The following is an 18063-nucleotide window of genomic DNA, read 5'->3' as shown; positions in this document are numbered from 1 at the left end:
GATTCGAAATTCAAATGTAATATTTTTTTATAATTAAGTGTAACAGTATTTATGGCCAGACTAAGTATATGTATATGTGTGTACCGCCCATTTTGTCATTTTTCTTCTTCTATTATTAATTAGAGTTAGAATATTGTATAAGTCACCAAAACTTACAGAACCGATCTTTACCACTAATATTCATATGATATATAGCTATAGAGATGAGAGTTTGAGATTCGAGAATGGATAAATAATAATTTTACAGAACAGGAACTATGCGCTAAAAAGTCAGACTGTCTATTTTTTCTTAGTCTACGTGGGCAAAGCGGGCGAAAAGCTAGTACTTAATAAAGTCTTATAAGAACTTACTACACTACCTGATAAATTTATGAAATCACAACAAAACAACACAAAAAACAGTAAAACTTACAAAATGCCCCGTATTGAAAACTGTTGAAAGAAGCGGAGCACTCTCATACTTTATTTGTATTAATTTCACTTCAGTATAATCGAGGTTTCCAAATAACAAAACCTAAATTGTATGACATTCACACGTCAGCTGATAGCGTATAATGATCGACAGAGTCAGGCACAAGTAATATAAATCTACGTTTGATATAAACGCTAATATTAATTTTATTACCAGCCAGTAATAAACCAATAAGAATTAAAAACTTTTCCAACTTACAGTAATAATATTCTGCAAGACGCAAACCCTTATAATTATGAAGTCCAGGTTGAGTTCAGCTTGTGTGTAGGTTAGACAGGGTTAATAAAATTGTACTTAAATTTTCTTTGTTAGCATATTAAACAAATTTCAATTAAGCTAGGTCGGCTTATTGCGTTTAATTAAATCATAGCTTGGCGAGCCGTATGAGGTTTCCCTCAACTTTGATGTTTATACCTTATACTTATTTTGCTAGGGTTAACGTTCTATGGTTTTAAATTAAAATAAGTTTTGTGAGTAAGATTTAAATTTTAAATAAAAAAGTAAATTGTAAGAATAATTTTACGTGTTTATCAAATTAGATAATGGTAGTTTCGAAAAGTTACTTTTTTCGAACAACAAATTATCATTCGTTTTGTTGTTTGTTTGTTGTTTTTGTTGTTTGTTGGAAAACCATACATTATAGAATATTACACATGCAGCTGTTTCAATCATTTCTTTACCCTCTAATAAATACCTAACTAAATAATAAAAGTAAAAAATATTGGTTACTAGGTGCGATACATGTCAATAATCATCCATCACACGATAAAGTCACACAAATGTCCAACACTCATAGCCCAAACATATCATTAATAAGTTAATAAAAACGTAAATGGTTGCCCTGTGAGGCGCGTCGCCGAGCCCCGCCCACCTGTCGCAAAGATTCGCGTTAAGACATAATTGTGGTCGCCCACGCGCTCGCAGGGGGTCGCAGGTTTACGCTCAACTGAACATTATTATGATATTATGCGGACGGATTTATTTAATTATAGTATGTTAACTCGCTTTTGCGTTCGCCTGTACGTCTAAGATTATACATGTACAAACAGGGCGTAAATATTTGTTTAAGCTTTTTAGAGATTTTTATTTACACTATACAGTTTAAATTAGGTAATTTTATGACGCCTAAGAACTAAAAGAACTAAAAGCCTTAGAAGAGAATAAAGTATTTCATTAAATTGTTCTTATATTTAGTGTGAAAGTTCTATTAAAAAATAAACTATGGTTGAAAACGAGTCATTGTTTAAAACAATCCAAGTGCTACAATAATTTGTATCAGTCAATCAGTGGACCTAACGGACTGCCCATTGAGAACGAAGCATAATAGAATCAATTGAAAATATCGAAATACTAAGAAGAGCTCTGTTTGAAATACTTTGATGAGGAGATAATTCAGCGGGCCCACCTAGATCGCGACTGTGTTTACTAGACATAAGTACGTAGTAATAAAAATGGCATAAATATCACAGCGTTGTTAGGAAGAATGATAAATTGAAATTAGCTCGATAGGAAATGATCCAAAAACGTTTTGAAATCAACGAAGAATTATGCCATATAATGATAAAATAATTCGCTTATATTATTGAAACTAAATATAAAGGAGAAGCTAAAGTTGTTCATGTAGAAAGTTTGATTTGATTTAGTCGTGGTAAAAGTATGATACTATAAGTACAGCATAAAAGTAAGACGCGTAAAGTTAATTATGAAACACAAATAATTATAAAACCAATCATAAACACATTGATAGGAATTGTGCTCACAGACGTTTCTGTTCATTCAACATTACCTAATTAATAGTACTTTACTACTAACTGCTACCAATCACTACAAACGGATCATATATATGATATTAAAATAGCAAATTAATAAAGTGTACAGCCCTTGGCCCTTGTAACAGCATGTACAGACGGACAAACTAGCCTCCGGATATATAGATTAATGATGTTAACAAAAGCGCTAAATGTAATTGTGTTACAAATGAATACTACGGCTTGATTTATGATACAGTAATATATAATAATTATTTGATATATTTGTTCTCTATAAAATGATTTATATGTTAACGTATTTTGTTATCATTTTTTTAAATTAGTAGAGATTTGGTGTTTTTTATACATTTTAATAGTTTAAATAAATACGAATATCTGTTAAATGACTAGTGTAAAAAGTAGATAATTAAAGTGCTATAAACAACTTTGGAACTAATGCCGTCAAATAAAATGAGAATCATACGTATTGAAATGAGATGTCAGGACAAACAATTTAATAAGAATTATTATCAAAATAAACCCAAACTTGTCTTCAAATTGTCAGCCAACTTGTGTTGAAATAAAAAAAAAAAATAATCGATATCGGTTCACTCCGTAAAAAGTTATGAGGTAGCAAACACAAAAAATATATTTGAACTAAAAACCTCTTTCTTTCCTTGAATTTGTGTAATTAGATAAGCTAAAAATTACGTCTTCCTTAAGAAAATTTGCCACAGAAAATATTATCTAGTCTTTATAACTGAATTTATATCTCAATTGAATAAGCACTTGAACAATTGTTCATACGTTTAGCTTTCAATGTTTAACAACCAAGCAACAACAGTATGTAGCCTGAGGCACTTCCTTTGCCAATTGACAAAACCACTACCACGTGATCTTCCTTGTCCCCCTCTTTGGAGCTTTTGTAGGCAAAGGGGAGGAATACAGAGAAAATTGGCAGATCAAGATATAGTGGTTGGTTCGGTATTAATGTTTTATATCAATAAATAGGTAAGACAAGCGACGAAAGACTATTGTGTATAAGATTATCATTATTGTTTTGTGTTGAACTGTGAAGTGTATTGTTTATGAAATTGCTACGTGTGTGGCTTGATATATAGCAACTCGGAATAGTTTTTATTAAATTGTCATGGTATTTTAGAGACAAAAAAGAATTTTTAAACAATACGTTTTCTACGATGCTAAGGAGTCCTGATACAGTTAACGTTTTGGAGAGAGATAACAAGAAGATGACATACCCTTTTTTATCTATAATAACGGTAAAATACATTGATTTATGGTGCGTTTAGTTAGTTACATATTTGTATGTTCTGATTACAAGTTAAATTATTCTAGACAACCGATACTTGCATTATTTTTGAGTGAAATAGACTTCTCTTAGACTTAGATTTAGACTACTCTAGTTAATGTGAATTTATTTATTGGTTTCGACCCTTCGTTTCGATAATCACATGAACTGCTTGACCGATATCAAAAATTATTTCACCGTTGGATATAACGTAATCCCTGGACTAATGGCGAACCTTGGCGAAGTTAGGACGGACCGCTAGTTAGTATTATATAAATGCAACGTTCTAAAACCTTTCTATAACATTTTAACGGTATAAGCATATAATTAGAAATCTATATCATTGGTAATCACATCTCATGAATGTACATCGTAATGTATGATCAAACCAACGCGAAAACAATTATGATACGAGATGATTAAAGTAATTTGTAATGCGATCCACCCACGTACTAATTTTGTTCTTTAAACACCGTATTAAGGCTGCTCCGGTTCTAACTAGACATTTGGATTAAGTACTTACTCTAAAATCTTATCATTAATCTTAATTGCGGAATAACAATAAATATTGCCTATACTTTGGTCAGTGGTGATCTAAAATAAACCTTAAAGTGTACGAAAAGAGTACAAAATATGTTATTCACGTAATGATCGATACTGATCATTATTACGGGCCTTATAAGAACGGGATCGTGGGAATAATGGAGATAGTTGAGTTATGGGATTCTGATGGACTCCGAATAGTTTCAATGCTTTGCTCAATTCAATGACGTGTATGGCATTTATTTTGTTGTAATGACATCGTACGTAAATGTCGCTAAATACTTGACATTATACTCAAATGTTCTCATGAAAAACATATGTTATAAAATATATAAATTTTGTGTGAAAGTTAACCAAAGATAAAAAAATAATCACTAAACTCGCCACGTAAAGACGATCTTTGTGAGCGTGTAGATTTATAGATATTTAAACTAAAGAACCTAAATAGCATGGGCGTATCATTACGTAATCAGAGATTATACGTTATCCTTTGAATATTATAAATCCAGAAAAAACAAAACTCCTGTATTATTTACACATCCATTCGATCGTTTAATTAACACCATATTATAAAATTTCACTTTTAAACTCAAAGCTCACATTTTGGTCTATACAAAAACTAAAAACAAAACCGTAATCGTTTTGAACTATAAAGCATTACGATCCGCGGAGCGGTTTAAGATATAACAATTTTAAAATCTTCAAAATACTATAAGTACCATTTAAAATACGATAAAGATACAACTCTAAGATATCAGCTGCAGCAGCATCATTTTGATTGGACATTTTTATCTGATGACATCTGACAAACCAGCTGTAGCCATCACAACATTGAATTGAATCGTCAAGACATAAGAAATCAGATAGCTGAAACGGGAAAAATTCTGTGCACTTTTGTTTATTATATCCTATTGAAAAACAAGAAATGTCTGATAAATACCTAACTAAAAGTATTTGAGTTTTTATTAGAGAAAACTATTTTCGTTTTAGATTTTAGCCTTCAAATTGTATATCGTTTTATATATCATGTGTTCTATTATTATATACAATTTAAAGATAATCTCTTTTAAATTATGTTGATTAGACCATTCCATCATTTTATATTCGTAACAATATTTAATACTAGCTGTGCCCCGCAGTTTCACCCGCATAAGTCCCTATCCCATAGGGATATCGAGATTAAAAGCCTATATGTTATTCCCGTTGTCCAGCTATCTACGAACCAAATTTCATTACAATCGGTTCGGTAGTTTTTGCATGAAAGAGCAACAAAAACACACACATCCTTGCAAACTTTCGCATTTATAATATTAGTAAGATAGTAGGATTAAGTATCATCTAATATAGATACATTATTCTGCTCTAAGTCATAATTATAATGATTAAACTATAAAGCAAGACTACCAACAACATCGGCTAAAAATGTTGAACAAAACAATTTATTTAACAATCAATTGGTAAGAAGCGCGCCGGTAGGTCGGAAACAAAGTGACCCGAAACAGTTTCTCGTTAGCTCATGTCGGTAAATTAATCATACCTTTTATTGTTTGCCGCTTGCAGACGCTTTATTTTATTGATAACTTTCATCGATGCTCACAAATAATCGGCGTTTTTGTGAAGCTATAGAATAATATCACGGCCGATAATTAGATTAGTGGTATTTGTTGAGATTTGCTGTAATATATATTTAGGCATTATGATTTTATATGTATGGTTTTAGTGAAAGTTTTTGTCATCATTTTTTGACCCAAAAACGTATAAGAAAATAGTGTAAAACGGCGACTATATATGTATATATTAATTTACATAAAACTGGTTCACAAAGAGCAATTTGCGATAAGAAGTTGTATATTTCATATTAAATGAGACATGTTTGTCTTTGCCACCATAGCACTACTACATATTATATACTGATGCTTTTTACCAAAAAGTCTTCTCTAGTTCATATCCAGTCTATAGTATGAGTACAAGACATTATCATGCAAGTATTGCATTTAACAATAATGTCTATTCATTTCCACTACTTGTCTCAGTAGATAAATTAAACCTATTTGCGTAGGTTCCAGTGCGCTTTTGTTTTAAATACAACTTGTGTGGTATAATTGTAGTAACGGCGCGAAGCGCTACTATTGAGGCTTCTAATGATAGCGAGTCAATATGTCCAAATTATGATTTATAGCCGCGATCTTGATAAATTATTACTTATCTGTAATTTATTTCCTTTACCATTGCGGTATCTTTCAAGAGTTTTTTACTAGAGCCGGATACAAGAATTATATACCGTAACTCCTAGATTTTGCATTGCTATAATCTAGATTTGAATAATAATTTTGATCGTATGGTATTAGTTTGATGTTTTATCATTTAATAGTTGAAAGTAAACGCAAATTATAAATATAAATACAATGAAAAAAACTTAATTGTCGAAAGTACTGTTTTGAGATGGGATGTTTAATATTGTAAATGCTGAACAATAAACTTACACGATTTCTTTAAATAAATGTCGTAGTTCTTTAGTAGCCTCAGTATGGATAATACGAACCATATTATTATACTACTCTTTGATACAAACTAAACAGCATGCGTTAAATGCCCTATTAAGAAGAAAAAAATATTATAAAAGTAATAATAAACATTAGAAAACAATACATACCATTGAATGTCCTAGATATTCAGCGGCGTTATCAGATATATAGAGGAGTTTCCCATTCTGAGTCATCATCATTAGAAAACCGTTGAGTGCCTGCCGACAAAAAACATACGAGTTAAATTCGTTCACTCGAAAACCGGTTTAAAGGTTGTTGTACACGGATATCATAAAGGTTAGAATGTGTCAAAGTTGAATTGATACTCGTGTGCACTTGACCTATAAAGGTGTGAGGAAACCTTACGTACAATACAATGGTACATTACAGTTATATTGTTGACGCTATTTAGAAACGATACAAGCGTTATTATATATATTGAGTCGATTGATATGCATAGAAACAATAAACAACATCGATATTAAAGAATATTTTTGAGACACAACGTATGTACTTTTTCCTTACAGGAAAAATTATTTGAAAATGTCGTCTTACACTTGGGAGTTAATTGCGTTTCAATTTTTTTATTATCCTTACTTTTGTCTTAGGCCTTACACTATAATATAGTTTTGAAAATCTAAAACACTGAAGGGTAGTTCCATCAAGGTAACAATACAAAACATAATAAATTATCAATTTTATAATTCTTAATAGCACTTAAAGCAATAATCTTACCATGTATACATACATATAAATCAGTGTAAGAATTGTATAAACCTAGAGTATATTTGAAATATATTATACCAATTGAAATATATTATACAGGCGATATAAAGCGTGCTAGATTTAAGTGTTTTCTTAGTATATTGGAATCACTATAACACAATCGTTACGTGAATCTTACTGGCCATAGAACTAACTGCTTTAGGAATGCTAATTGTGTTGGTACGAATAGCTTTTAATGAAAGAAAATACCCAGCCCGTAGATCCAATATATTTGAAATATAATGTACACAAACCGGCTTGTTGAAAAAAGTATATTGAAATAATTCTTTTCTAGAAAATAGGTCACCGTCTGTGACAGAAGGTACCCAATTAAATTCTAAAACAGGACCTAATGGCAGTAATACTCAAACTCGAAAAGAATTAAGTCAATCGGTCGAAAATCCACGGATTTATCAAATAAGAAAAAGCAACAAAAAAGTGAAGTCGAATTAAGATCCTTTGCTTTTGGGACGTCGGTTGGTAATGGAATATTCGTGAAGTAAATTCACGTCTATTCTAACAGAAAGGGCGCGGGTTTTGCAACGCATTTGTGCGTTAAATCTCCAGCAACACCCGGTGTTATGAAATCCCCATTTGACACTATACACCGTTTAATTTATTATTTATTCCAATTTAACTAGAACTAGATTCACTGTGATATTCAATTGTGTTACGTTTGCTCTAACAAACTGTGCCAAGACAATTCTGTGTAATTTACTGAGCGACAGATTTAGTGGTTATAAAGTGTTGTTTACGGTTGTTGAAATTAAAAATTTATTTGGCGTTTAATCTGTTAGTTTCTGTGGAGTTTGTGTATTGTGGAAATGTAAATGGAAAAGTTTATCAAAACCACTTATTGAATTACAAAAAAATATATATCAATAAATGACTATATGTGCAATAACTGAAATACATAAAAGACTTCGTAAAAGAAAAAATAATCAATGACTTAAAGGAATTACAGGTTTAACAGATAGATAAATTATATTATTAGCAAAACATCTCATGCAAGAAGTATTAAAATAATTCAAAATGTAAAAAATCGTTCTCTTGTTATAAATTAAAATATCACAAATGTCATTATTAAAAAATATAATCTTGTTCAACTTGTAATATTAATTTAAAACTAATCTTTTAAGTTTCTTATTTGAAAAATAGCCCACCTCCAAATGATTGGTGAAGAAAAATCACCCCCGTACAAACAGAGAATACAAAATTACAGAACCGGAGTTAATAACTGGTTGTTGTTAACCACGCCTGTTTAATATGTAGTTTACTTAAATTGAAATAACTCTTTTATTTGTCTCTTTCTATATAACGCTTATCCCGTAAAACAGAAAGTGACAGAAGATCATATTTATTAGTAGTTTTCGTAGCGTGGGAAACGAATTTATAATGAAACAATTGTATTATCAAATTATGGAGTCTCAGATTAACAATCATGAGGAATATTTCTTACCTTTGAAAATCCGAAGTTTGGGCCCGTACTGGGTTGTTGGGTGATGTCAAATCGCTTAAAAACTGCAACAATAATAAATAAATCAAATATCATATAAAGTCGACACTTTTACATAATGGATCATATATAATTTACATAACATAACATAACTTCATATATATCTGAGCTAAAAGCGTTTTACGTTTAGCATTTTGTTATATATGATATATTCTGTTTAATAGAACGCATTATAAATTTACAATAACGCCTTTTACCATAAATAATTCGTGTAAAAAACAACACATTCAATAACAAAAAACATAAATGCATAAAATAGGAAGAGAAAAATCCGCGTTAATATTTAACTCTTTCAAGTCATTACTTTCCAACAGTCGTAGAAAGCTTAACAATACTAGAAACTATAGCATTCATATATATCATATTGTCATTTAGAAGATTACACACCCACACGGGTTCTGTTCATAAAACAGTTAATACAAAGATAATGTTCAAGCCAAAGAAATGGTACCATTGCAAGGAAATACCATTCGTAAAGGTATGTCCACACGAGCGTCGATAATTCTATTTGATATGTAAGATTGATGTGGTAAAGAATTAAAGCTATGCATGTGTATTTAGCACAAAATTATTTCTTGAGTTTGCTAACGAAATTGGTCATTGTCGCTTTAAAATAAGATAAAAAATAGATAACATTTTGAAAACTTGAATGTGTATTTTGAATTTCAGAATTTATTTACGGTATTTATATTTAAAAAAGGAATTTTAAAATATGATAAATAATAAGTTTTGTAAGAAATGTTGAAAATAAAATTTGCTGTTTATTATTTACAATTTAATAAAAATTTAAAAGCATATTGCCATACCCGTATAAACTTTGCATATAAAATTAAGAAAATACGTGTTTATTTATCAGTAATTCGATCGCACTATACGAGTCTATGGTCTCAAATACACTCTGTCTATAAATAACATTATATGGAGTCGATAACAGATAAGCAAAGCGAACAATCGATAATTTGAAGCGACCCAATATGATACACATCGATATTGGCTTTCAGTACATTGCTATTGCTTTAGGATTTGCTACGAATTTACGAATCCCTATTTAATATTATATTGTCTGTCTGTCTCTTTTTCACGCCATCACCTCAACTGATTTAGATGAATTATTTTATCATTATTAGCCCACATATGTTCCCACTGTTGGGATACAGTATGTGATGCACATAATAAAATTAAATGATACAATAGGGTAATACAATAAAGATTTATTTTAACACAGCTAGACAGACGACAGCTATCCCCATTGATAAGTTTCACACTGATATAAACGACATCAACGCGTTTTACATTGTGTGTCTACTCTAAAAAAGGGGACAGCGCACACCGCGTTTTTATAGCGCGTTTCATTTATATATATTTATATAGCAATTTGCTCACAACATAATCTTTATTTATTTTCAGCGATCAAAATTTTGAGTCACAAACAAAGAAAGCAATAAAACATTCCCTTTTCTATTGCGTAATAAATCTCATTAACCGCATTAAATAACTTCCATACCATTGGTCGTTTCTCGTAATTGAAAGTGCGAATTTTTAAAGCATATTTTCGACTCATTGACTTAAAATTTGAGTTATTTCCGTTTGGTACTATTATAGATTGTCTGTCTGTACGGAGTAAGTTGATATAATTAGATAAAAGCTGTATGACTTTTAAAACAGTCTCTATCATAATCATTATCAGCCCATATATGTTCCCACAGCTGGAACACAGGCCTCCTATGAGGGTTCAGGCAATCATCAACCACGTAGGCTTCTATATGAATGTATATAATGAGAGATTACATTTTATAGCAGCAGCACTTTAAAAGCCCCAGTAAAATTTGACCTAGTTGTGGAATATTGTAATATGATACATTTTTGACCTTTTGTAATTACTGCCTGGTTAATCACCCGTTCTATTAGACATTAGCCATTAATATCTACAAATCAAATCAATACCAAAGCAGCCGCCAGCAAAATTCCTCATCATTGTTACAAAATCGATGTCGTTCCATGCACTTACGAGACAAACATCGTTCATAATTAATCGATTCAATCTATCGATACTTTCTCAACGGCGGCCTAGGCAACGATAAACAATAAGCAGGCGAGCCACCCGATTATATCGATAAGATATCGAATAATTTCAACCTCTAATGGGCCCGCCACGGTGTATAAGGGGATTTACACTTTCTAAACTATCTCAAAAGGGTTTCTGGAGGATGGATTAGAATATTGATAAGCCCGCGAGCTATTTTTGTTGCCGCTTAAATATGCACAGATTATATAGAATTCAAGCTAGCTCCGATTAGCATAGCAAATGTAATCTCTAGATAGAACTTGATGAGCATTCAACGATAACTTTAATTTAATGAAAGCATGTTTATTAGTAAATTCTTATTCATTTTATGTGTGGTAATAGGGTTGCATTAAATGGTTCGGTTTTAATTAGGGTTGCTTTCTGTTACAACAATTTTATTACACACAATCTCATAGATACACACACATAACTCATTATAAATGCAAAAATTTACTATATCTTCACAATTATTAGTTTGCAATTATTGTTTACTAGCTGCGCCCCGCGGTTTCATCCGCGTAAGTCCGTATTCCGTAGGAATATCGAGATAAAAAGTTGCCTATATGTTATTCCAGTTGTCCAGCTGTATACGTACAAAATTTCATTGCAATCGGTTCAGCTGTTTTGCGTGAAATAGCAACAAACACACGTACATCCTTACAAACTTTCGAATTTATAATATTAGTAGGATTAATAGGATAGTAGAATATAATAAGAAATATGTTGTATCTTAAATAGTCAATATTTTATATTAAATGTTACATGATAGTGATTAGAGCAATTGTAACATTAATATAAAATGTGTTGGAAAATATCTCAACCATCATCTCGCTAACACATAAATTCCCGGCATGAATATATGAATATTCAATCTATAAACAATATGTGATATATAAAGTCAATAATGGTATCACAATCATAACGCAAGGGAAATTACCACATACCGCATATTTCTCCCAAGAAAGATATAAACAAACTGTTCCCTCTAATACAAATATAATAGCTCGCTCGTCCCAACGATTACTCAAAGTCAGTATAAATCGCACTCACGAATCTCTAACTGATTCTAATGCGAGAGCCCTGTGACGCCTCTCGCGGTTTCACAAATTGACAACATGAGGATATGTACGTGAGTAATTAAATACTTTAATGTCCTTCGCGTGTGATGTTTTGAATAAATGCCCGATAAAGGAGTGCGATGTTTTGAGAGAATATACATACGGTGGAATTTTGTAATGAATCCTGAAGGGAAAGTAATGGGTAAAGTATATTTTATACTTTATTTGCTCCAGTATACTGTCTAATTCGTTGCATTATACAAAATATAACTGTCATATGTAATAAAAGAAACTGCTGGTAATATTTAAATGGTATTGAGTATACATAGTCTTATTAAAAAGTAATGGAATTTGCTTGTTTTCAACAGAAGATTACAAATGAAAATAGTCAGAGGACGTATAAATATACAGGAATAACAAACTTCCATTAAACATAAAGAGTATAAAATGCAAAAACTCTTTATATACAAGTACCTATTGAGCTCACGCTTGAAGTTTGTGTCGCAATAAAAATATTATTAAACATTATACGCACAAACAAACTACTTATACTCTAAAAGCAATGTACCAACATTACGAAAGTACCAACCTAACGATAATGGTGCATTAAAATAAAACTGCTATAAAGGATAGGGTGACCGAACCCTCACAAGAAACAATAAGAATTTACGGTCAATAGCATTAGGATATTAATGAGTTAGGATATTAGTTAGTTAGAGTAAAATAAATGTAAAGGTTTGTATTCAGGAGAAGTAGAGCTTAGTTAAATCTCAGTGGCTCCTAAGCCATATATTTAAAGCCTAAATGTATTGATATGTCATAAACTATAAATAAATACAAATCTCAATATGATAAAGATTGAAAATCACATAATAAACAAAAAAAAAAACTCAACAGTGACAACCCTAAACATGTATCTCCACGTAATCGTTATGATAATTAATTAGGGCTGACCGGCGATCGTTTTGAAACGCATTCGAGTACTGCTAATCAATTCTAAGTACCACCCATCCATCTGTTAGCGAGCTATTGAGGAATTGACGATACGTTTATTTTCTTTCGTATTTGATGAGTTTTACGGTCTCGATATGGCTATGAAAATTATTATTTAATTCGATTATACGGTCTATTATGGGACAGGTTCATTAAAAATCGATCAACGTGGTCTGTGGTTACAGAACATAAATATAAACTTTTAAACGTTGATAGTTTTAATTATTATAGACAGATGCAAGTTTTAAGCTCTGTTATAAATTAATTATTCATTTATGTAGATTTCATTAATTAATCACGTTCTTGTTTAATGTGATAATTTATTAGAAATACTAGCTTTTCGCCCGCGGCTTCGCCCGCGTAGAATTCGCTTATATCGCGCGACATGGTAAGGAGTATTTTCTTCGCATTAAAAAGTATGGTTTGTTCTTTCCCACGTTTAGCATCTTCATACCAAATTTCATCAAAATCGGTTTGACAATAACGAACTTTCATACAAACTTTCATCCCCTCTTTCAACCCTTTCTACCCTTTTTTCGCGATAAAAAGTATCCTATGTCCTTTCCCAAGTTCAGTTCTATCTTCATACCAAATTTTATCAAAATCGAATCAGTGGTTTAGGCGTGAAAGCGTAACAGACAGACAGACAGACAGAGTTACTTTCGCATTTATAATATTAGTAGGGAGTAGGGATTTTATATTGTTTATATACGTACAGGACTTACTAGCTAGTTACTTAGCTAGTTCGATTTTAAAAATTATTTTATAGTTAGATAGTCAATTTACGGAGGAAGCCTACAAGCTATATAGCCTAGCCTAACCTAGCATAGCTAATTTAATAATTCAATATTTCTCAATAAAATACAATTAGTTTTATAGTATGACTTAAATTAAATCATTTAATATATTGTTTCAAGTTTATATAGCTTAAAACTTCTGCCAGATCAAATGATCTTGATTTTATGAAAAGCAGTGTCTTATCTATCTATAGGTTTCTTAATTCTAGGCTAGTCAATACATAATACCCCGTCAACAATGTTTACACCTCTGAAAAAAATGTAACGATTTTCACAAATTGAGAATCTCTTCTCGATTTTTTTTATATCGATTACACAGTAAAAGTTTGTTCGTCTGTAAAAATTACCTATAATTAATCCTATTAGAAGGCTAACAAATTAACTCAAGCTATACTCCAATAAATTAGAGTTGACTCGATATAAGCCGTGGAACTGCAGTCTAGCAGAACCACATTTACGTTCAGGTGACTTCACAAATTTTCCATATCACCAATGTCGCTCGCAAGATCTGCACTGCAATGGCATACGATGACGTCACCAATCCTCACGCCACTTAATTGCCTCAAAAACCGGTGCGACATGAACCGCCCAATCAGAGGTGGGCGCTGAACCACCGGACAGATTGACTAGATACATAACATTACTGGACTAACGAACATCTCAATTTAGCTAACCACCTGCCTTGTTGGATAAATCGGTTTCTATGCGGATTGGACTGTCTTGTATATCGAATTGTTACTTCAGAAATATATTCTCACGTCTGGTGTTACGTTCTTTTATAATGGTGTACACTGTTTGTTTAATATTCAGCATACTGAGTGAAAAACTTGTCTCTTATGTTACATTTTCGTTTTAGGTCTAACTTAGGACCTCCAAAACAGCATGTGCTCAGATACATTTTAGGAAGCCTTCAAGTATTTACTTTAGTGTATATTTACTAAAATATTGAAACGTTCATGGTATAAAATTGTTTAAATAGAAATGGTCAAAAAAACATCAACTCCTCGTGGTTTCATTAGAGCGGCCAACTGCACACATTCATAGTAGGCAATATCTACACCAATAAAATGTAATAAATGCATAAATTAAAAACAATCTCCCCAAAACATAAACGGTGCTGAATCCGCAATTCCCTTATCTATAATTACGCGAAAAGCTGACGAACAATGGTCTTGTTTATACTAAAATACTAAACCCGAAAAGGCATAGCACGACCAGAGCTTAGATTCGTTCGTGAGGACCATTTCTTTTGTGGTAATTGCCGATTTGCATAAGAAGGTCCACTTGCCCTCGATTTCATGGTGCACCGTAGACATTGCGTAAGATAATTGTGAAAGCTGGTGAAGAAAACAATGTTTTACTTTAAATGGATACGTATTTTGTGACGTTTATTTAATTTAATAGCGATTTTATCCATCTGAATAATTCTCGATCTATTAATAAGTCTATAATCGTTAAGTGTACTAGCTTCTTACAAAATCAGGTTGTCATCTAGTGCTTGTAAGTAAAAACGCAGCTTTGAACTAAAAATTCAATGATTTAAAAGTACGTTTATTAAAGAAATTGAAACTTTTACATATACTGTAGAGAATATTAAAGAACTCTGTAATTTATTTATATAATTTCCATCTATATGAAATCTAGTAAAACTTTGGTGACAAACTAAATGAAATATATAGATAATCTTATACCATTAGAAATTCTGTTACTCGTCGTGTGCATGGTGTTTGGAAAATGTCGCATTACTTTTGCCTAAAACACATATTATTTAATAATAAACTCGATGGAATCTAAAGACATACAAGTGTTAAGTAGATTCATCAACTTTACAAAATGCCAATACATCTAACAGGCTGTCAAAACATTAACAAACCGCGTTGCCCATCTGTACTGTCTGTGGTGAACCACAATTAACTTTTCACACGCGAGCGTATTAGCCAGTCATGGTTTTGGAGGCGTCACATTAACGACCAAAAGTTTTCGTATAAGTTTGTATTATGGGTCAAAGGTAAGTATGTGTTGATAAGGCTTGGTGAGACTTGATGTCAATTTTCACATTTTTTAAATCTTTATACTGACAAGTGAAACCACTTGTTTAGTTTTTAAAGATATTCGTGTTTCTAAAGGTCTTTGGTATACGATATATATTATAAATGAGTCAAAGAAGTAGAAATTTATAGAAATGACTAGAGCAAAAACATACCTTCTGTAGGTTTTGAGCTTGGAATTTAATACAGCAGACATATATTATGTTTTCCACAATTTGATTCTCGAATAACTTTAACTCCACAATTATTTGCTGTACCTTAAGAACTGGTGCTATTGTTAATAAAGGAACTGAATAAAAACATACAATTTAATTATTTTTTAATACAAAATGGAGAGAACTTCATTATAACAGTTATATTATATTAAAATAAAAAAAAAACAATTTCTAATAATTCCAGTAAGATTTAATTAAATTTAATTTATACAAGAGGCATGTAACCAAGTAACCATTAAAATCTATTGGTTTAACCTTCAGATTAAAAAATACGCGTTGTATAGTAGCCATATTCAATATCCAGTAATTATTTACACAATTTAGTAGTCATTGAACACACGATACAATATATATTTAAGTTTATTTTTACATTAAAATTAAGCAAATTTACTAGCAGCGCGATATACAATTACATTACCTTGGCATTTTTAGGAGTAATCTTAATCAAATAATTTTGCACGAAATATCTAAATTTATGAAAAAATAACATCCAAATGAATAGTATACGTTATTTATGAATATTTAAAAAGCGGGATTATGTATTTTATCCAATTTGCATACAGCTGCCAATCAATTTAATAAAATATGAGTGATTCGTTCTTATGATGGATATGACATTTACAATCAACGGTAGTTGATTAATTATGACATTAAATTAACATAAAAATAAACGGTTAATTTGTTTTTGCATGTGTTAATATTTAAATAAAAATATGTGTTGCATAAAGTATTCATTGGTGCAAAGAAAAAAGGTACCCACAATCTTAACGTTAGGATATACCGGGGAAATAAATTCCAGTATAATTTAAAAGAATATTCTCTTGGATTATGTAAATTTTCAATTAACTTTAATGCCAGTTAAGATAATGATAATATTAAATTTATAGTTCACGCCCATAACAACGTTAATGTATTAATTTTGCGCAAGTATTATTCCGATAAAAACAAACAACAGCGGAAACCTACGTTGCTTGTTTTGTTAATCGATAATCGTTATTCGAATGGATAGTGCGTAAATACAGGTCATTCGATATATAAATCAAGTTTGAAATCGATTTCAACAAGTGGCTATTAATTAAGTTGTAGTTAGATTAGAAATTAGATAGGAACTGGGCGGCGATCGTGTCTGATATATGGTAAGCTCTTAAAACTCCCAAGTCACATTGCGTTTGTAACGTAAGAGCTTAATTAGTGTCATATACCTACGTTGTTATAATCAACTTTATGCAGTTCTGTTAATAAAAATTGTAGTGTGATGAATTTAATTTGAATATGTAGACTTTTGCTACAATGTAGCGTGAATGGCAAAGGAATTTAATATTACAGAGACCTTATAATAGGCATAAAGTTAAAATTAAACGTTTAAATGTGTATCAATAGAAAATTACGCTAATAGATCTACATTTTGAAATTGAAATCTATATCCATTAATAATCCTTCAACATAAGTAGTATATTATTATTAAGTATACTGTATATTGGTGAAGGAAAACATCGTGAAGAAACCGGCATGTCCAAGAATCAAATGTTCGACGACATGTGACATCTGCCAACCCGCACTTGGCCAGTGTGGTGGATTATGGCCCGAACCCTCATAGGAGGCCTGTGTCCCAGCAGTGGGAACGTATATGGGCTGATGATGATGATATTGTATATTTAAGAATATTTTATTAATTAATCCTTTCCGTTACTCTTATCCATTTATGTTCTACTTAGAATAAAATCTGCAAAATGTAAACAACATCAATAAACAATACTATCATATTGCTTTTATCTCTCTTATATTTCTTATTGATTTAAGAATTTCAATTTGTTAATTATATAATGTTAAAATTCAATAGCATTGAGTTGGTTCAACACTTAATTACAATCTAATGAAGGACATTTTCGGTGTAATGTATAATACATCATACAGTGACATGAACAATCAAGTGACTACGAAATATGCAATCACGGTCATTCAATACATCAAATAAATCATTCGTATTCACTAAATTGGCTGTCGACGGT

General features: G+C 31.1%; 1 protein-coding gene across 1 annotated transcript in view; it reads right to left on the bottom strand.

Annotated features, from left to right (window-relative positions):
- Positions 1–6657: 6657 nt before the first annotated feature.
- The window catches only part of LOC119829150 (neuronal PAS domain-containing protein 4B-like), a 50698-nt gene continuing 39292 nt past the window's right edge, over positions 6658–18063 (bottom strand). Inside the window, exons 4-6 of the mRNA XM_038351552.1 lie at positions 8822–8883; positions 6726–6815; positions 6658–6666 (exon numbers count right to left, since the gene is read on the bottom strand). Coding sequence (XP_038207480.1) covers positions 6658–6666; positions 6726–6815; positions 8822–8883 — 161 coding nt within the window. The remainder of the gene's footprint in view (positions 6667–6725; positions 6816–8821; positions 8884–18063) is intronic.

The sequence above is a fragment of the Zerene cesonia genome, chromosome 9 (assembly GCF_012273895.1).
Source record: "Zerene cesonia ecotype Mississippi chromosome 9, Zerene_cesonia_1.1, whole genome shotgun sequence".
Lineage (NCBI taxonomy): Eukaryota > Metazoa > Arthropoda > Insecta > Lepidoptera > Pieridae > Zerene > Zerene cesonia.
The sequence above is the reverse complement of the archived record's forward strand: the minus strand, read 5'-3'. Positions and strand labels throughout refer to the sequence as shown.